Source organism: Girardinichthys multiradiatus, chromosome 20 (genome assembly GCF_021462225.1).
Source record: "Girardinichthys multiradiatus isolate DD_20200921_A chromosome 20, DD_fGirMul_XY1, whole genome shotgun sequence".
Lineage (NCBI taxonomy): Eukaryota > Metazoa > Chordata > Actinopteri > Cyprinodontiformes > Goodeidae > Girardinichthys > Girardinichthys multiradiatus.
Window position 1 is genome coordinate 36,557,531 of NC_061812.1, and position 22,475 is coordinate 36,580,005.

At 40.3% G+C, this 22,475-nt stretch overlaps 1 protein-coding gene across 1 annotated transcript; it reads right to left on the reverse strand.

Annotated features, from left to right (window-relative positions):
• Nucleotides 1-205: 205 nt before the first annotated feature.
• Nucleotides 206-21,289, reverse strand: pcsk1 (proprotein convertase subtilisin/kexin type 1). The gene is made up of 14 exons (XM_047346390.1): nt 20,863-21,289; nt 19,655-19,759; nt 19,436-19,558; nt 16,201-16,347; nt 15,303-15,379; nt 15,067-15,155; nt 10,264-10,436; nt 9,401-9,613; nt 9,211-9,311; nt 8,890-9,123; nt 7,845-8,002; nt 7,607-7,740; nt 7,201-7,362; nt 206-2,149 (listed from the first exon to the last, which is right to left on the reverse strand). The coding sequence occupies exons 1-14, from the start codon at nt 21,049-21,051 to the stop codon at nt 1,727-1,729; spliced, it is 2,328 nt and encodes a 775-aa protein (XP_047202346.1). The 5' UTR covers nt 21,052-21,289; the 3' UTR covers nt 206-1,726.
• Nucleotides 21,290-22,475: the final 1,186 nt, after the last annotated feature.

The window sequence follows — 22,475 nt, forward strand, 5'->3', positions numbered from 1 at the left end:
ACTTTTTATGCATGCTTATGCTTGTACACCAGTATGAGCCTTTGTACAGCAGCACAAACTCCAAAGCTGACATGTTTTTGATATTTATTTACATTTTTACTTGCAGAACTAATCTTTCTTTCACTTACAAGATTTTAACTGTGGTCAAGGGTAATATTATCCCCAAGAATCAATGTATCCCGACAAAGGTGCACTGGGCTCAAGGTGTCACTTTGCAGTTTATTCGATAAATTTCATAATTTTTTTATACATCCATACAGAAATTGCAACATAACATTAATTTGTGTAAACAACATTTGACTGAATAAGCCATCAACAGAAAAACAAACAAAACAGCACAAGCTACTTTTAAGGAAAGCTAAATTGGAGCATGGAAAGCTTTAACCCAAACATCATCATTTTACTGTCACTTTGTTGGCAGCAAAGTGGGACAGGCAGCTCCAAGCCAGAGAGTAGAGACTCTGCATAAAGGCTTCAATAAGGATTCATGTCACCAACAGCTAACACTAGATTCAGCAAATCTGATCTACATTAAATGGAGATTAAGTGTGCACAGTAATTATAGCAGAAATTAAGGCGTTCATTATGAATGTGCTTGAATGCTGCAATGCTGAGGCCCTATTCTACAGAGGTTGTGGCCAGGTGAGGTTTTATTTCGCTGGTACATTTGCTGGAAAACAACATTTTGGCCATTCGCGAAGCTTTCTGACAGAAGAAGTTTGGCAGTGTTTACAGTTACGTACAGTGTGAACTGTACCACAAAAAATACAGTTTTAAAAGGTTTTGAGGTTCTGTTAAACTTATGTCACAAGTTTAAATCATCTATAGAAAAATAATTTCTTTGATTCCATTGCACTCATTAAAAAAACTGTTGGGGTGTTTACGCAGCCTGTAAATAATTTTATTTTTACCGTTTTTTTCTTGTTTTTTGTTTATTCCTATTGAATAGCATGTTAAAACAATATTATATAATTTGCTCATTTATATAGCAAATTATTTTTTAGAATAATATATTTCTCTTAATACTTCTAAGAATACAGAAAATAAAACTGTTATTGTCTTGTTTTGTTCACATGAGAACAAATCAGACATCAACATAAAAAAAAAAATTCAAATAGATAATCCGTTTTTTTTTATAATTTCTTGAATTTGTCTAATTTATTTAACTTTCTTTCAGCTTTTTAGAGTCAACTTATACACAGTGGGAGGGATAAAAAGCCCTGCTAATAGCTCAGAGCATCAGGAAAAATTATGTATAGATGGGATTGCCAAATGAGTTTTTAAATCATTTTACAATCTTTGTCTCTGGATGATAATATAGATCTAGATACTACTGCAAAACATATTCTAAAGGTGGCATGCTTGAGCAGGCAGTACAGAGAAGAGAGGCAAGGCCACCATAATTAAATCCCTTTCTCTGGTTAAATGCATTTATATTCACCACATGAAGATACACTTTACAGCACATGGCCTCTAAATAAGTCCATACTGGGAATAACATCAGGAAAGTTTACTTCTCGAAAGAACTGAATGTAAGAGCGGATCAATGAACAGTTATGCATTGGAAATAGATCAGAAATGCAGCATTTTGGGTATTTCTCATCTCACTGTTGCCTTCAGAGGTTTAACATCCATTTGCTTTCATTCATCTCCTCATCTTGTTCCTCCGCTCCCAATCCAACAGCACTTGTCTCCTCTCACCCCCTGCGCCTCATGCCGCTCGTTTTTACTCATCATCCAGCATTTCAAACAGGGCCTGCAGAAGCCGGTCGTCTCTGTGCTTGTACGGCTTGGTGTTGTAGAAGCCGTCGCTGTAGTCACTGTAAAGGCTGTCCTCCGGGCCCCTAAACTTGTTGATCAAGTCCAGAGCCTGGTACAGCTTCTGAGCTGGGAGTTTTGTTGGAAGAGGGAGGAAACCTTGGCTCTGCTGTTGCTGCTGCTTCCTCCAAGCAGATAGGGGCTTCGCTGCTGATTGGGGAAGCTTTGATATAGTGGCCTGTCGGCTGAAGGCTGTCTGTAGGAGACGTAGGAGTGCCAGAGATGGGGAGTAAGGGGAGCCGCTTGAAGGGCTTTTGGGATCTTTCTCTGATACCGAAGGAGAGGCTTCTGCAGCTTCAGTCTTTTGAGGGGGGTGGGGCTGCGTGGGCTCCTGTATCACCAACCAGACAAAAAGAAGACATGGCATTGGTCATGACGTATATTGTAAGAGAAAGATAATCCTCAGAATGTGCGTGTGTGGATAATGTAGTATTTCATTTGGCTTTAGCAGAATTGAAGCCATAGCATATAAGACAAAAATTTTACTTGTCTTTAAAGATTGGACAGAGAAGCACAAAAATAAGTTTTAATCTAATAAAACACTGGGGTCAGTGAGCTTTGAGCCTGGTGCCAAGCTTTGCGTCTTCTCTTTGTTGAGTCCATACAATGCCCTTAAAAAGTGACCATACTACTTTTCTACAGTTTGTTGGGCTACACATACCACAAACTTCAACACATTTGATTGGGGTTGTATTCAATAGACCAACACAAAGCAATGCAAAGATGTGAGCTGAAAGGAAAAAGATACATGGTTCACATGTTTTTTTACTAATTAAAATTTTAAAAGAGTGGCATCATGTGTTTTGAGACCACTTTTAGCTGATACCCCTTACAAAAATACAGTGAAACCAATTGTTTTCAGTTTTGTATATTTTGTTAGTAGTAGTAGTAGTAATAGTCCACCTGTGTATAATGAAATTTAGTTTTTCTGTTAAGAACAATAGTGAAAACAACACATAATTAAATACAAGGAACACAACAGACAAGTCAGGGATAAAGTTGTGGATAAGCTTAAAGCAGGGTTAGCTTATAAAACAATGACGCAGGTTTAAACATCCCACAGAGCACCGTTCAATCCATCATCCAAAGAGGTATGAGTGTGGCAAAACTGCATATCTACCAAGCACTTAAACTGACAAGACTAACTGACAGTGTATTAATCAAAGAAGCAGCCAGGAGCCCCATGGTAAGTCTGGAGTGGTTTGATAGCTCAGGTAGGAGAATCTGTTGACAAGACAATATTAGACATGCACTTCTTAAATATGGCATTTAAGAGGGGAAAAACTAACATGGCACATCTTCTTGAACTCACCCACCCACCTTAGAACATGGTGGTGGCAGCATCATGCTATTGGGATGCTGGACAGACAGTAGAAGAAAATGGAAGGAAGCAAAATACAGGGTAATTCTTGATGAAAACCTATAAGATTCTAAAAAAAGACTTGTCCTTCAGGACAATGATACAGCCAGAGCTACAATGGAATGGTTTAGGTAAAGTATTTTGATGTGTTAGAAGGGTGCAATCATAATCTACACCTAAATCCAATGTGAGATCTGTGGCAAGACTTGAAAATGTATGTTGCTCTCCATCCAGTCTGACTGCAGCTGAGTGAAATTGCAAAGCAAAATGGGAAATAATTCCAGTGCCTTTGGCTTCCGCCTCTCTGCCTGCTCAGACGCTTTTCTCCGAAGCTCCCTGCTTGCTTGCATTTTTTACTCCTAAATATTTATCTCTTAGCCAAAATTACGGAAATATTGGATTAAAACAACTTCTTACCAGCGACTCCCAAGGATTATTATTATTATTTTTATTTTTTATTTTTTCTAAAGGATTTTTATGTTTTTATAATCGAACTTGAAAGTAGGACAAGTTGACGGCAGCTAATCAGCACAAAATGCCTCCCTTCACCACAGAGGACTTCGACAAACCTTTACAGAAATTGGCTGTTTTGGAGATAAAAATCCATCGACTAGAAGTGAATGTGGAGGTGAATATGGGGTACAGCGATGATTCAACTCTGCTTGTGATCCCAAACAGTGACAGCCAACTCAACAACTGCTGTCACAACAACTGATAGGAGTGAGACAGCTGGAAATAATGGAATTCATCCTCCAAAACAGATTTGCTTCACTACAGAATGAAAACCAGGAAAATGATCCATCTTCTGAGAACAATAAAAGGTTTGAGAACAACCTTCATTCTAAACAGTCTTCTCCTAAATTGCCAGAGAAAAGCGCCCCACCGGACCAGGAACCCTAATAGTGGGCAACACAGCTGTTGATGGGATTAAAATCTTCTGCAACAAGAAAAACACAGAAGTTAGCTGAAGGAGCTCTTAAAATCGGGACCCAAATGGCTCTGACATCTTCTCCATTCAACACCCCCCGTGGCCGAGGCCCTGCTACTAAACCAACATCTTCCAAATGCCGCAGAGTCCCACTACCTCCTAATCTATCTCCTCCTAATCAGGACCTTCAAATCACTTCTCTGTGATACAGTCTGGGCCCCAGTGGTAACTCTATCAGAAATGAGCATGTCCAGGAAAAACTTGGGCCCCTAATAGGAGATAGTTGTAAAATCTCTGTGCTTATACGTGACAGAAAGAACAAAGCCAAAAGGATAAGAGACAGTAATAAACAATCAACAAAAGCCATAAACTGTCAGGTACAACCAGACACAGAGTTAATATCAGCAACTAAGTCATATAAACTGGCTTTATTGAACATTAGATCTCTGTCAGGAAAATCATTTTTAATCAATGACTTAATTACTGACCACGATCTTGATGTTATGTTTTTAACAGAAACATGGTTACATGAATTTAATGAAGTTCCCGTTCTGATAGAGGCGACGCCTCCGAACTACAATTTTCTTTGTGAGAGCAGACAGCAAAGAAAAGGTGGAGGGGGGTGGCCACTTTGTTTAAAGATGTATTAGAGTGTAAAAAAGTATTTCTGGGGAAATTTGACTCTTTTGAATATTTGGCTCTCCAGGTAAAGAGCCCGGTCCGAACCATGTTCTTGAACATTTACAGGCCTACTAAGTCCAAAACAAACTTTTTCAGTGATTTTAATGAGCTTTTATCTGTGACATGTGTTGATTATGACTGTTTAATTATTGTGGGAGACTTCAACATTCACATGGACAATCCTGAAGACAGAAGTGTAATAGATTTATGTGACACTCTTAGAAATTTTGGTTTGACTCAACATGTTAAACAGCAAACGCACAAACAGGGACATATTTTGGACTTGATCATCACTAAGGGTCTAAACATTTCCAAGGTGTTTGTAACTGATGTTGCTCTATCTGACCACTTTTCTGTTATTTTTGAAAGCATCATCTGCAATGACTCAGTTTGCCAAAGAGACATGATAAGAAAACACATCTTTAAGGATACTGCTACTGAAACCTTTAACCACATTAACTCTTCTACCTCCACTTTGCCCTGTAACACTGTAGATGAGCTGGTAGATAACTTTTGTTCCAAAATCTCGGACATCATTGATTCAATTGCTCCAATTAAAGTGAAAGTCATTTCTGGGAAGAAAATGTCTCCGTGGAGAAGTGCTCCACCAGTCAGAAGTGAAAAAAGGATTGTCGAAAGCTGAACGCAGGTGGAGAAAGACTGGACTCCAGGTTCACTATATTATCTATAGAGAGAGACTATACAGATATAACCTACAGCTGAAAAATGCAAGAGAATCTTTCTTCTCTGAGATCATCAGCAAAAACATTAACAATGCTCGTGCATTATTTGCCACGGTCGACAGGTTAACAAACCCTCCTGTAACTGTAGCATCTGAACTTGCAATGAATTTGCTAAATTCTTTACTGAAAAAATCCAAAAGATCAGAGGGGCAGTCAGCACATCCACATCAACTCCAGTACCAAAGTTGTCTCCAACTAGAACTGATTTTGACAAAATTTCCCAATTTCACCAAATAAACTGCAAAATCTTAGAAGAAATCGTACAGCAATCGTACAGCTTTCCTTAAGAAAGCTTTGCCTGTAATAACATCTGATTTAACTCAAATAATAAACACGTCCCTTTTGTCAGGTGTTTTCCCCCAGGCCCTAAAAACAGCAATTATCAAACCTCTATTGAAAAAGAGCAACTTGGACAAGCTGCTACTGCAGAACTACAGGCCTATATCAAACCTCCCCTTCATCAGTAAGATTATTGAAAAAGCTGTGTTTCAACAGTTAAACAACTTCCTAACAACGACCAACCACTTCGATGTCTTCCAGTCAGGCTTCCTGCTCACCACACTACAGAGACCGCTCTTGTCAAGGTGTTCAATGACATCCGTATAAATGCAGACTGTGGAAGAACCACAGTGCTGGTATTATTGGACCTTAGTGCAGCATTCGACACTGTTGATCACTTCATGGACTCAGACCTGAACCTTCAGAGGCACATAAAGACAGTAACAAGGTCGGCCTTCTATCACCTAAAAAACATCTCCAGGATTAAAGGACTAATGTCTCAGCAGGACCTTGAAAAACTAATTCATGCGTTCATCTTTAGTAGAATTGATTACTGCAACGGTGTCTTCACAGGTCTGCCTAAAAAGTCAATCAGACAGCTGCAGTTGATCCAGAACGCTGCTGCCCACGTCCTCACTAGAACTAAGAAAGTGGAGCACATCACCCCAGTTCTAAATTCCCTACACTGGCTCCCTGTAGCTCAGAGAATAGACTTTAAAATACTTCTGTTAGTCTATAAATCACTGAATGGTTTAGCACTAAAATACATTACAGACTTGTTGACAGTGTATCAACCAGCCAGACCTCTCAGGTCATCTCGCTCAAATCTACTCTGCATACCCAAAACCAGAACCAAACATGGAGAAGGAGCTTTTAGTTCTTATGCTCTACTAATCTGGAATAAATTGCCAGAAAACTGTAAAAGCGCCGACACCCTAAGTTGCTTTAAATCAAGATTAAAAACTTATTTGTTTAGAGTGGCCTTTGACTGTGCCATCTAAACATTATTAGTTGCGTTTTCAGTACAATTTTCCTTTAATTTTCTTGTCCATCATTCTATTCTCTTTATTTTATTTTACTTTTTTAAATTACCTCTGTTGTTTGATTTTATCATTTGATTTGTTTTTCTGTGTCTGTGTTTATTTGCTTTGTGATTGTATTGTAATTGTATGTACAGCGCTTTGAGTGTCTTGTTGCTGAAAAGCGCTATATAAATAAACTTACCTTACCTTACCTTACCAGTGACTCTACATGTGCAAAGGTGGTAAAAAAACATTGCTAAAGACTTAAAACTGTAATTGCAGCAAAAGGTAGTTCCACTAAAATCCCAATAAAATACATTGAAGTTTTTGGTTGTAGCATGGCCAAAGTAAAAAAGGTTCAAGGCTCACCTCCATCATGTCATCCATATGCTCTACGCCACGTCGGTCATTCTGAACAGCATTGTAAGGGATGTAGACTCGAGGTTTCTTCATGTGTTCAGGCTTCTCAGAAGTTCCATGGAGTATCAGCTTCCAATTCAAGATCCGTCCCTTGTTTTCCATACGCCCTGACTTTGAAAGAGAATAGGAGTGGTTTAAAAGCAATAGAAAAAGCAGAAACGCAATAAATCTACAAATTAAATATTGTAAGGATTACAGTAACAGACTGATCTCTGGTAAAAAAATAAATTGTAGTTACTATTACTTATTTTCCTATACCTAAATTTCTTTGTAAGTTTTCAATAATGTTTTAAAGAACTAATATGAGATTGCAGCCAAGAGGCATTTGTGACTGGATTTGAAAAAAAAAACTCACAGTATCTGTGATCTTTAAGGTCCAAGTACCAGCAGGGTCTTCTCCCCATGTATGGACAGACATAAAGTCCCAGTTTCTGAAGCCATTGGATGACGTGTCTCTTTCTCTCTCAGCCAGAAGTACAGTGGTTGTGCCTGTGGCAAGATCCAAAGAAATGTATTGTTTAAAACTACACTGTGATTCTTTTTTTTTTGCTTACATCCCTATGTTCATTTGTGCTTGTGTGTACTTTTTTAACCTGCTGGGGAGGTGAGTGTGATGTGCAGGTCTCCTCTCCGGGTATATTCTATGCTGGCCTCCACCTGCACATGCTCCAGAGAGTGAATGGCGTTCTCCTGGCCTGCACAGGCTTTGGTTGGAATCTCTATAGTGATCTCTCCTGCTGCCTTCAGCTCCCTGTAGAATGATTTAAATTAGCTGTGACTGAGACATAAACAACCCTTCATGACAACCCAAGAATGTTATATGGCTCCTGATACATGACATTCTCAATATAGAAAAAAAACAACACATTTGGTAAAAACATACATCATCAATGACTCGACTCCTCCCAAGTGTTTCAATTTTTACACTTCTCACAAACTACTGGTCAAGGAGGAGGAGAAACAATTATCTTTTAACAGTCTTTTATATTAGTCTTATTCGTATGTGTCTTGTATCAACCACAAAGGAATTCTACAATTTCTTAACTGACAAAATGTTAATCTGTTAGGAATTCATTTTAATGTGGCACTGTAAAATTCATGTAGGCATTGAAAGTGACAACCTAAAAGGGTTTTTGCAATCTCAGAATTAGTTGACCTTACCTAAAATTTTCACAGACCTACTCAATCTTGTCACCATACTCAGTCAGGTTGTTTTTATGTAATTTTATGCCAGATCAGTGTTCTACTTATACACAATACATACTTCCATATTATTTGTTTAGTGACATTCACAAGTGCACACAATATGCATCTGCAGATTAAGTGGCATTTGGTCATTCATTTGCAAAAAACAACTAATCCCAATCTCTCCCAGACATGAATGAAAGGATTTATTTGTAAAACTGGCATAAAGCCAAAGGGGAGTGCAGACTGCTAAGCAGTGCAGAGGAAATGTAGAGCCATATCTTTGGGATTAAACAGGGGCATTGGAAGGTAATCAGAACCTGTTGGAAATACTGAGGCTGCTAATCCAACATATACTGGAGAATTAACACAAATTTAGATGTACCTTACCATTCCGCCAAGCTGGGTTATGCAGCAAAATTTACAATTTCTGCCTCAAAATCTTTACTATACCTTGGCTGGAAAGAGTCATCTCTGACGATGCACTGCTTCTTTTCTGGCACATGCTTCCATATGGCTGGGTCAGCGAGGTCCACAAGTGCTTTGGCATTGAGAAGTCCGAATCCGAAGCGGCTGTTGACCATCAAACCTGCTCCATTCCTCTTCCAGCCTGGGTTATTGGCCAAAGGATCAAACTCTGAGGTCCAGACGACAATGTGCTGTAGGTCTCTCCAGGTGAGATCTGGACTGAGGCAGCAACCACAAGGAAGCAAGCATTTAAAGAAATATATAAAGCAAAGCTGCATTTGCCAAATGAGTTGTAGAGTCACATACTTTTGTTCCAGTGCAAGGGCAAATATCCCAGCAGCCAGTGGGGCAGAAGCCGAAGTTCCTGTGTGAGTCTGAGTGCACTCGTTGTGAAGATCAGCGCTGGTCTGAAAAGCAACCAAAAAGAAGGCATGATAAAGAAAATCATTAAGTAAAACTGGGTTGTTCTAGATCGGCTCTGTCTATAACTACTTACAATCCTCTGATCAGTGTAGTCTCCACTGCTGTATGCTGTAGCCAGAGTGGAGGAGCACTTCTCAGCGTACCACGGGGACAGGCCCTGCTGGGAGGCACTGCTGATTGAGATAGTGTAGATGCTGTCTGTGTATCCGTCGCAGTCACAGTTATCGCCTTGGCGACCTCCATTACCTGATGCCCAGACAAAGATAGAGCCTTTCCCACCACGACCCTACACAAGACACAACAGAGAGAGAGGAAAATACTGCATGGTCTGAATCAGATAATCTCTTGCTACTTAGATTTAAAAAGGATCCTAAATAATGGTTAAAATGCATTAAAACAACAGTAATTTTTAAATTTATTAATTTAAAAAGAACAGTATAGGATGTGGTTTAATGGTTCCAACTATTAGAAAATAATTTATTTAGTATCACGTTTTGACAAAAGCTCAGTTTCACGGGTCAGTGCAACATTTAGAGCTAATGACATTTTGTCATTAAAATCTTCAAACTTTGCAGCTAACTGCATTGTGTGTATTGATCCTGATCCATCTGAAACCCTCCCGCTGCATATAATTTTTCCCATTAGTAGATCCCAGCAACTAAATATACAGTGGTTTGCAGAAGCATTCATGTTCCTGGAACTTGTAACAATTTTGTCATGTTACATCTACAAACTTCAGTGTAATTTGGGGGATTATGTCAGACAGACCAGCACAAAGTAACACAAAAGTAAGAAAAAGTAATAAAAGTAAAATTGGGAACCTAAAGAAAAGGGTGTAATTTGTTTTCAAAAATAAATACTTGAGATGTGTGGCATTCGTTTGTATCCATCCCCCTCATGAGGCAAAAAAAAAAAGTATTCTTGCATTTTACATACCTTCTGAATGCCGTATTCAAATGCTTTCTGGGCTAGACGGCCAGGACCCTCCACGGTCTTGCCATCATCATTGGGCCCCCAGCTGGCGCTGTAGATGTCCACGTGGTTAGGATTGAATCCAATGGAGCTAGCCTCGATGGCATCGGTCACAATTCCATCCAGCATACGAATTCCTGAAGGCAGAATGCTGGGAATGTTAAAGCTCAAAACCATTTTTAGCTACAACTGAAAAACTGAAAATGAATGAGATTTTTCAGAGTAGTAAAATTTTGACATGAAAATAGCCATGTGGCATGAGGTAAAAAAGTTTGGACTGTTAGTTTGGACTGTTAGGGGCTGTTTGTGTCATCTTGCATCTTTAGATTTGACTAACGCTCAGTAATTTTTCAGAATGACATAATCATGTTCAACAATAACACTTCACCGAAATGTCAGTTTGAAACAAATATTTTATTTCATTACGGAAGAAAAAAATAGCATGGAATCCAGAAATTCCATGCATACATACAAGATAATCTACCAGCAAACATGCAAGCTTGGGATACAAGTAGCAAACATGGCAAATAGTTGGTGGGTTGGAGATGTCTAGACAAAACAGAAAAAAACTAAATCCAAATACCATAATTACATCTGTGATCTTAAAACCAAACAGTACCACATTTAAAAACACACAAACAAAATAACGAAAAAATATATTAAGAGGTTGAAAATAGCGATAGCGAAGCTTCGTGAAGCACTGAAGCTTTCCATCCAATTGGCCGAAGCTTTATTCAATTCAATTCAATTCAAAAATATTTTATTAATCCCAAAGGGAAATTAAATGTTGTTATAGCTCATATTATGAAGGTTTCCTCAAAGAGCCGTTGTAGATGCTGATGGCTGTGAGCAGGAAGGATCTCCTGTAGCGCTCCGTCTTACAGCAGATCTGAAGAAGCCTCTGACTGAAGACACTCTGTTGTTGTAGGACAGTCTCATGAAGAGGATGCTCAGAGTTCTCCATAATGTTCTTCATTTTATGAAGAATCCGTCTTTCCACAATGATCTCCAGAGGTTCCAGAGGAGTCCCCAGAACAGAGCCAGCCGTTTTTATCAGCTTGTTGAGCTTTTTTAAGTCCCTGGTTCTGATGCTGCTTCCCCAGCAGATGATGGCAGAAGAGATCACACTCTCCACAACAGACTTATAGAAGATATGCAGCATCTTGCTGCAAACACCAAAGGACCTAAGCTTCCTCAAGAAGTACAGTCTGCTCTGTCCCTTCTTGTAGATGGCTTCACAGTTGCATCTCCACTCTAGTCTGTTGTCCAGGTGAACACCGAGGTATTTATACTCCTCCACCACCTCCACTTCTTCTCCCATGATAGAAATAGTGTTTGACTTATTCCTGTTTCTCTTAAAATCTACAATCATCTCCTTTGTTTTAGTCACGTTCAACATGAGATGATTGTTTCCACACCTTGCCACAAAGCGGTCCACCACCATCCTGTACTCAGCTTCTTGTCCATCTCTGATCCACCCCACGACTGCAGAATCATCCGAGTATTTCTGCAGATGACAGGAGTCTGTCTTGTACTGGAAGTCTGAGGTGTACAGAGTGAAGAGGAATGGTGAGAGTACAGTCCCCTGTGGTGCTCCTGTGCTGCTGACTACCTGGTTAGACACCCAACCCTTCAGTCTCACAAACTGTGGTCTGTTTGTCAGGTAGTCTTTGATCCAGGAGATTGTTGAGGCCTCCACCTGAGTCTTCTGGAGTTTCTGACAAAGCAAATCAGGTTGGATTGTATTAAATGCACTGGAGAAATCAAAGAACATGATCCTCACAGTGCTGCTGGCTTTGTCCAGATGACAGTGGGTTTGTTGAAGCAGGTGTATGATGGCATCTCCAACTCCACAGCGATAAGCAAATTGAAGGCGGTCCTGATGGTTTACTGTTTGCTTACTCAGGAGGTCCAACAGGAGTCTCTCTAGGACCTTCATGATTTGAGATGTCAGGGCAACAGGTCTATAGTCATTGAGGACTGATGGGTGAGTTTTCTTTGGTACCGGAACAAGACAGGAGGTCTTCCACAACACCGGAACCTTCTTCTGGGCCAGGCTAAGGTTGAAGAGGTGCTGCAGAATCCCACAGAGCTGCTCTGCACAGGCCTTCAGGATTCTAGGGCTGACATGATCTGAACCTGCAGCCTTATTCTGATTCAGTCTCTCCAGTTGTCTCTTCACCTGACTTCTTGAGACACACAGGTGGAAGGGGGAAGCAAAGGAAGCATCAGCATCTTCTGATATGGTTGAAGGCAAACATGTAGAAGCAGAAGGGTCTGAGGTGGAAGATAAAAAATGTGAGGTGTTACTGGACAGCTGTCGGTCCTGTGGGTCAAAGGAAGATGGAATGTCTGTTTGGCTGTGAGCAGGAGAGGAGGATGCGAAGCTTGTTTCTGAACTGAACCTATTGAAGAATGTATTCAGTTCATTGGCTCTGTCCCGACCTCAATCGGTCTGATCATCCTTCTGCTTGAAGCCTGTGATCTTCTTCATCCCTGTCCACACATCTCTGATATTGTTTTGCTGGAGCTTGCTCTCCAGCTTCTTCTTGTACACCTCCTTGCTGTCTCTTATCTTGACTTTAAGTTGCTTCTGTATTCTCCTCAATAATTCTCTGTCTCACTCTCTGAAGGCTCTTTTTTTCTTGTTAAGCAGGTCCTTCAGGTCACTGGTGATCCAAGGTTTGTTATTGGGGAAGCATCTCACGGTTCTGGTGGGGATGATGTTATCCACACAGAAGTTTATATAGTCGGTTACACACTCAGTCATGGCATTGATGTCCTCTCCATGTGGCTGGCACAGTGCGTCCCAGTCTGTAGCCTCAAACCAACCTTGCAGAGCTTCTTCAGCTTCCTGTGAGCATTTTCTCACAGTCCTCTTTATTACAGGTTGCCTCTGAACAAGTGGTTTATATTTCGAGCAGAGAAAAACAAGATTGTGATCTGACTTGCCTAGAAGAGGTCTTGCTGTAGAGATGTATGAGTCCTTGACATTTGCATAAAACAAATCCAATGTTTTGTTTTCTCTGGTAGAGCAGCTGACAAATTGTTGAAACGTTGGAAGTGTAGCAGAGAGTGAAGCATGGTTAAAATCACCAGAAATTGCCACAAAAGCATTGGGGTTTTGTGTCTGTAGCTTAGCAACAACTGAGCTGATGGCATCACATGCAGTGTCAGCAACAGCGGAAGGTGGAACGTAAACTGTTGCCAAAATAACACTGGTGAACTTTCTGGGTAAATAATATGGACGAAAACTTACTGCCAACAGTTCAATATCTGGACTGCAGAGATGACACTTCACAGTAACATGTCCTGGATTACACCATCTGTTGTTCACAAGTACTGCCAGTCCACCTTCTTTACATTTGCCGCTCCTCTTTAAATCTCTGTCTGCTCGTATGGTTAAAAAGCCCGGCAGAGAGACGCTAGAGTCGGGGATATGATCCTGCAACCATGTCTCAGTAAAAACACATGATACTGCATGCCCGTTACTCTGGCTGGGTCCTTTGTAGGGCTTGGAGTTCATCCAACTTGTTTCCCAACGATCTCACATTGCCCATCAAAATCGACGGAAGAGATGGTTTGAACTTCCTCCTTCTCTCTCTTCTCTTAGCTCCTGCTCTGCATCAACGGCGTCTAATATTCAACTCATCAGGGATTTGGGGTTGTAGCTGAAGTATTATTTGAGCTTTTGAGATATTAATCAGCTGCTCCCGGTTGTAAGAAACAACCCCGTTGCCATGGCAATGTATCATAACAAATGTCCAAAAATAGAAAGTATTAAGAAAAATCCTCCAAGCTGCACAGCATCCGACACTGGAGTGGACAGTCATCCAAAAAAAATCAACTGTATCCACCACAAGAGGAATAGTTCCCAAAAAAGAATAAATCAGAATCAAAAGTAACAGAGCTACTCCAACCTGCTGCCACCTTGAGAGGTGCAATTCTAGATGCTTTATGATGCTTCATTTGCTCTACCATCAAGTGGACAATACATTTAAAACAGACAGAGTGATTATAATGACATGACTTTGCTATGTGAAGCTAAATAATAAATAAATAAGCTGAATGAATTCTAAATATGCTCTGGATATGATCTTAATCTGGCTTTATGATACAATGGCTGGATCAAAAAGGATAGTGGAAAGAAATTAAGAAGAGAATTGTTATGCGCTTGTATTACTTTGTAACTGTGCTTATGTTAGGGACACAATTGTATTGGTTTTAATTTAAGGCAGATTTTCTTCTTAAGATGAAATGATATCACCTGCTTTAGGAAATACCCTTTTACAGGGCACAGATGAAATGAGCGTAGCCAGAAAAGCGACAGCAAGTTTATATAAATTGGGATAAATATTTTTCTGTCCGTTCGAATACTCGCATCTTTCTTGCTGGTTCAATCATAAAAAAGAGGCCCACATAGATTGCTAGCACACACGCAGAGTTCCAAGACAAGAAAATGTGACGGGGGGAATTAGCAGCATTTTGCTCATAGATACAGAGATCAGACAGCTAATGACACTGCTGCAATTCGTGACAGGCACTTCCAGGTGCCATTTTGATAGCTTGATAGATGCGCAAACAACGCCCCATTCCACACATTTATGCCTGCAATCTTAATCCTTTTAAAGCATGCTATCTCAGTAACTTTTGAAGTTATTGTAATGATCTTTGCTTTATGAAGGTGAAAAAATATATATTTCAGTTTTTGTTCTGTACATATTAATAGAGGTAAACTTAACACAACATTTGTTCCTTTGCTCTCACCTCCAACCTTAGAGTTGTATGCCACTCCAACACCACATTTATTGTTGTCGGCCTGCATTGCAATCTCACCTGCACATCTAGTGCCATGCCTGAAAGGAAAAGCATAAACCTATGATATCTTTAAATAATCAAATTAACTAAATCTTCCATACTCACAGTTACTGTTATTTAACTTGTCTTACCCCAGTCTGAGACACCAAACAGAAGTTAAGGCCAAAAATATTGTTTGGACTTACTTGTTTTCATTGGTGGAGTCGTATCTGGGAAAAGGATCTGGGTCGTTGTTGTTGAAATCGTAGCTGGCTGCTGGATCCTTTAAGAAAGATTAAGGAAAGAGGTTGAATATTTTCACTGAAACAAGAATCCACACAGCTTTGAAAGCAAAATTGTCTTTGCCAAATTATTTTCATGGTGACATCTACAATACGATGGATCATATTAGAACGCTGTAATTGTTTTTGGTTAAGGTTTTGTCATGAATTGACAAACTACATGGTTTACCTCATTGTGTGACCAAGTTCTGATTTACTATTTTTGACAGTCTAACAATATAAAACAATAAAATCTAAATTTTGGTCTTATTGAGCTTTACTGTTATCCTCTTACTGCTGATTCACATTAACAGCTTCCAATTCCAATGAAGTTAGATGCCTGTGACTGTTGTTTTACTGCTTATAAATTATGCAAATGAATGCTGATAATTTGCCCTGATTGTTAGGGATGAGCCTCTTGCCTGATTGATCCTTGGATTAATAAGAATTAACCTAATTACATTAGGTTGTTGTCATACATTATTTCTCATATTTACTATGTCTTTCTCTTTCCTTTTCTTGTTTTAGTAAGGCAGCGTTAGATGGCTCCTAAAAGCGACAATTCACACTGTTGACTGGAAATATTTTGAAAAAATAAAGAAGGCTCAGTGAGTCTTAGCAGAAGTAAAAAGAGAGAAACGTGTTTTATAACTCAGCATTCTTGAATTGAAATAGCTCAGGGCCCCATTCACAGACGGGCATCATCATATAGCACGTTTATTACTGCCTTTATGAAATGCCTGGTAAGGTGTCACCAGCAGCATCGCTATGGCAACGGCAGGCCCAGACGATGGAGGCTGTCTCCATGGAAACGGTGTCTTACGTAGTTGGCAGAGATGTCTGTGTGGTTCCACTCCAGTCCGTCATCGAGGACGGTGATGACCACCCCCTTCCCCGTGATGCCCTTCTGCCACACGGGGATCACGTGCAGGTCTAGCTTCGGCAGCGAGGACGACGTCCGGGTGTCTTGCTGCATATGGGGACAGAAAAAACTTTAAATAAAATAAAAATACTCTAATCATTCTTTGACCACTTCACCTAAACAAGGCTTTTCAGGCATTATCAAACTTCTCGCCTGCTGAATCCACTGACCTTTAACTTTACATTTCATTACCGGGCAGTCAGCTTTTTCTTTGTATGAGTTTGAGTCCACTCATGCTGCTGCACAACCACTTACAGGAAAAGTGCGACTTGAAGGTCAATATATTTGAGGCTTTTGTGTTTTTTATTACAGCACCTTTACTCTCAAGACTCAAACTGGTGCATCAACATGGGATTTCTTTGGTTCAGCTTACATTCATTGAACAGCACTTTTTTATCAGAGATTCTGCAAAGGGATGAGGATGAATGAGCAGGTTTGGTTCAATGCCTTCCTTTTTGCCTAATTGGGAAGATTGTGGTTCAGAGCTGGAAGAAGCTAAGACTAAAAAAAGAACTCTGCTCTTTGTGCATTATGCTCAGACACCACAGAACACCAACCCAGATATGACTCATCCCTGCGATGCATTGGGCTCCGATTTGATTCCTTGCTTTTTTGTCAAGTCCTCTCACCTACTGCACCTTTTTAACTCAGGACAAGAATCTATTCTAGCTGTAGCCCACCGTGCTTTGACATGGACAGTATGAAACAAACAAAACAAAAAAAACATGCAACTATCTTTGTGAGTCTTTCTACACAAAGAGATACAATGTTAACACAGACTGACAAGCTCACAGTCATGCAGGCGGGAGGAATTCCAGACCACATGTATGAGTCACTCCCTAATTAGGTTCATGCAGTCACCCACTCGTAAAAGATAAAGACACTTCATCTCGCTCTCTGCTGCAGCTCTCCACCTCTGATTGCGTCACAGAGCTCCACCCTAACTCCAGTATCAGCACCCATTAGGTCTGCCGGTATCACAGTTTTATAAGCCTGTAAGCACTGTCATTGTAGGTTTTTATGATCTCTCGGTCTCTGTGTTATCTAATCATTTTCATTCATTATCCTCTGAGCCTTCATTTGCAGGTGTTATAAATAAAACAAACATTATACCACAACAACAGAGGTAAAAATAGAGGGTTGCCTCTGATTGCTGCTCAGTATGCTACTGTGTTTTGCTGAACATCTAGGCGTAACATGGCCCTCCCGGTTACACAGGTTACATGGGTTGATGTGGAAATACAAAAAGCGGCACTCTGAAGCCGATCCCATTAGTGTCATCATCCCTCATCGGCAAAGCTGATTCATCTCAATTTGTTTTCTCAGTCGCCGTAGGCATGACTCATGTTCCGTTAGTGCAGGTGCAAAAAGAGTTGAGGCGGAGAGAACGGATCTGTCTTTCAGTCATGCAAACACTTTTTTTAAATCAAATTTGATTCAAGTTTTCAACGATGATCAAGCCTAAAATGACAATTTAAGGATTTGGTCTCTTCAGTAACTGATCAGCCTCACTTTATTAACCCATTAATCTAAGTCATGTGAAGTGATCCGGTCACTAACAGAGAACATCTGTTTCCTGCAGCTTAACAGCTGATGGTGAACTTGCTTTGCCTCTGCCTATGTTTGCCTCTTTTTCCCCCAGAAAAGATTCTCTGACTATCTAATAATCATTACAATTTGCTTGAAGTTATTAACTGGATGTGTTTTAGATAATGCATTGCTTAGGAAAACATTTTTTCAATGATTTCTTTTTTGTAATGTATGCCATTAGGTGTAGACTTCAACATACAGTGCCTTGCATACCCCTTGATCTTTGTCACATTTTCCCAAATTGCAACCACAAACGTATGTCCCTAGATCAGGGACAAAGAACGTGATCAGAGTTGATGGGAAGATGGGTTTAAATACATAACAATCCAGGAAGTGAACAAATTAGAGGCTGCAAAAGATTTGAGGCGGGGGCAGAGGTTCGCCTTCCAGCAGACAATTAATGTAAACATATAGACTGAGCTGTATTGGTATGGTTTAGATCAATCAGTGCCATAGTCATCGAGAGCCACTGTATTCGAAAGCCACTGTCATTTGCAGGGATTCAACTTTTAAATGCATCCCTGATCCAACATATCTGAATTAAATGGGTGAATGACCACCTCACTAAGGTGTTAAGTTAAGCAGAGGCATGGCAATGGCGCAGCTTGTTTTTGCATTTAGGCCTCTTTTCTGTTTACTGTTTTCGCAGGATAAAATACAATGGAAACATTTGCCATCAGAAATCACAAAGCTCAAGGGGGAAGAAAACGTTCTGGCAGGCAATGTACCAGGAATATATTAGAAGGAGGCACAGCTGTGATAGTCCTCTGCTCTCTGCTACTACTTGCCCTCGAATGGCTAAAACATCCCATTGCGGGTAGGATTTAATGCATTGTGCTCCGGCCTACACCATCCTGCTGGATTACAGTCTCTCCAAACCCTCTCATCTCCACAAGGGACTGTGTTACCAATTAAGCAAATGGCTCTTTTGGCTGGAACTACTTGACAGAATCCTTTTTTTCTCAGTGTTGTCATTTTTTGTGTGTGTTTGTATGAAACATGTTTACTGTTTATTTTTGATATCATGATACTTGCATTAATGCACACAAACTGGTTGACACTCCTGCTTTAAGTTTAAAAATATGGACACGTGTCCTCAAATAGTCTCTGGTCAAAAAACAATGAGGACAGAGCATTGAGAGTCTAGATCTGTTCAGCTCTCTGTCATGGATTTAAAATGCAGATCTCTGGGGAGAGCAGACAATCTATAGGCAAACAGAGCCAACGTACACAACTTATGACCAGAAAGTAAATGGACTGAATTTATATGGCACTTTTATGGTCATACCGACCTCTTAAAACACTTTCCACTAGAGCCACCCTCATCAACGCGCAACATTCACAAACCAATATGCAGATCAGAGCCTTGCCCAGGGGCACATTAATTATAGCAGGAGGAAGCTGGAATTAAGCCCCCTACTTTCAGATTGCAAGATGAATACTATATCCACGAAACCCAAAGTCACCTCAGATATAAAGCTAAATATTTTATAATAGTTTGTTAGAAACTCTTTAAAACATGTTAAACTTCTTACTATCAACTCACCAAGTACCACTGCTGGTTCCACATTGGATCATCAAAAAGCTTGTCCACCGGGCAGTCCCTGCACTCCCTTAGGGCTGCTCGCTTGCTTCGGCTCTTCTCGTACTGCTGCTCTGCCCACAACACCTGTACAAAGGAATAAGGACATTTGATTTCTTCTTTCTCCGAAGAAAAGACGCTCCAGCACAGGTCGGTACAAGATGATACCAACAAATAACCTACCCGATCATCCTCCGAGAGCTTTCTGGTGATGTGATCGGCGCTGCGTCTCATTCTGCGAGGTTGATTGCGATGTTTGAACAAGAAGTGGTTTTTTAGAGCCCCTATCTGCAGAGATAGTGAGATGTCAGACAGATAGGCAAATTGTTTAACAGGAAATTACATTATATTATATTATATTATATTATAGTTAAATGCATATCAAGGTAGAAGGAACCTAAAATTATGGATCAATTTAAAAGCAAACAAGCAGTAGATTCTTTCCAAGTTTTCTTTATTTTAAAAAAAAATTAGGATAAATACATTCACATGTATCAGACTAGTGGTTACAACAGCTTCGGGAGCATTAAACATTAATGCATGATAGGTGAGAGGTCAGAAAGTGATGGACATTGAAAATGACAAAGAAAATCCTTAAATTTTAACCTTAAAAAATAAATATCGCAGTTCACTGAAGCACAAAATACACTTTCCGAATTGCTCTGTATTTAGTTCAATCAATATTCTCATGAACTCTAAGAAGCTTCCCTATCCCTTCTGAATAAAAGAATCCTACGGCACTATTCAGCCCCTGCCATGTTTCACAGTCGCTAAAAGCGTGGTCTAATCTGACCACCCTTTTCAATATCTGTGCTGTCTCTATACATGACTTTTGGCTCCAAATTTAGAATCCCAAACCAAAAGCCATAAGATAATGTAATGTGTTTTACAACTGCATGGTCATATTTAGAAGCAGGCTCAGTGAGTGGTAGAGATTCAAAACTGGCACCCACGAAGGATATAAGATATATGCATACATCAATGAATAAATGAACCTCGCAACTATTATTTGTATTAGGCCGTTCAACCCCCTGCCCCCGCTTAATAGCGCCACTGGTTCTGTAATTTCACAGGTATAATTTTTGCGGGGTCCTTTAAAAAATAAAAGTTTTGATTCTAATAATTTCTCTCTCTCAGAATGGTATAATTCAGAAAGCTTTGATTAGTCTCTTTGATTAGACTGATTAAACATTTCGAAACATTTTGTGTAACTAGGTTTTTTTTTTTTCCAGTTTGATTTAAAAATAAAGCTCTATTTTTCATGTTCTTGGGTCTGCCTACGTTAAATATTCCCAAAAAGCTCATACGTGAGACACACTTTCTTTTTATGTCATGTTTTTATCGGCATAATTAAAGCTGGTGCTTCAGGGTGTTGGTGCCGTGTAGCCTACCTGTCGGACCAGCTGGTAGTCCAGCTCCTTGGCGATGGCCTCGGCGGCGGACAGCCCCCCGGGGATCTCCACAGCCCACTCGTTCAGGTACTGCCTGTCCGCGTAAGACAAGGCCTGGGAGCGGGACAGCGTGGAGTAGAGGACGGCGACAACACAGCACATCACCGCTGGACGACATCTCACTTCCATGTCAGAGGAAAATCAACCAGATGAGAAAAAACGTGATCTCCAAAAAACAGCAGCACAAAAAATACGCATGAAAAACGTCGCGTAATTAAATGAATGAACAAATCTTTAAAGTCAGTGTATTCCTAATGAAACCCGCTTTCGGAGATGATAGGAAACTGCTTGTTGTAGGAGAGGAAATAATGCTGAAAGGTAGGGCTAGTGTCATTGCGTGTCTGTGGTCGTGATGTTGGTGGGGGGGGGCGTTTACACGTCAAATTACTGGTGCTCTGACGTCATTTTGCCGTCTACCTTTGGTTACATTGGGTGCCGGTCCCTGAAGGGAAAGTCTAAACGAGAGGAGGGAGGACTAAAAATATCTCACGAGTTTTCATCCCTGAAGGAGAAATTAAATATACACCAATATCCAGAAAAAGCCAATGAGATCCCATCTGATTATTTTCTTTTATGTGTTTTCCGTCATGAAGGCGGATGTGGTGCAGCATCTGTCTTACGTGCCCTCCATTTCATCTGGGTCTAGCTGTCATGTTATAATCATGCGTCGCTCACGCCTTTCTGAGCTTTCTTCCCGCCTGTACTGAACAGCAGATTATAGTTTAAGGAACTCTGTCAGGCAGATTGTGCTGTGTCTCTGTCCTCAGGCTGTGGTCGCATCATCAGGCAAAGGTTCAGCACCCCGGACAGCTCCTCCTCCTCAGCATTAAACTGAACGGAACGACCAAGAGGGGTTCTCAGTGCTCTGATACAGGTCCTTCTCAAAATATTAGCATATTGTGATAAAGTTAATTATTTTCCATAATGTCATGATGAAAATTTAACATTCATATATTTTAGATTCATTGCACACTAACTGAAATATTTCAGGTCTTATATTGTCTTAATACGGATGATTTTGGCATACAGCTCATGAAAACCCAAAATTTCTATCTCACAAAATTAGCATATTTCATCCGACCAATAAAAGAAAAGTGTTTTTAATACAAAAAACGTCAACCTTCAAATAATCATGTACAGTTATGCACTCAATACTTGGTCGGGAATCCTTTGTCAGAAATGACTGCTTCAATGCGGCGTGGCATGGAGGCAATCAGCCTGTGGCACTGCTGAGGTCTTATGGAGGCCCAGGATGCTTCGATAGCGGCCTTTAGCTCATCCAGAGTGTTGGGTCTTGAGTCTCTCAACGTTCTCTTCACAATATCCCACAGATTCTCTATGGGGTTCAGGTCAGGAGAGTTGGCAGGCCAATTGAGCACAGTGATACCATGGTCAGTAAACCATTTACCAGTGGTTTTGGCACTGTGAGCAGGTGCCAGGTCGTGCTGAAAATGAAATCTTCATCTCCATAAAGCTTTTCAGCAGATGGAAGCATGAAGTGCTCCAAAATCTCCTGATAGCTAGCTGCATTGACCCTGCCCTTGATAAAACAC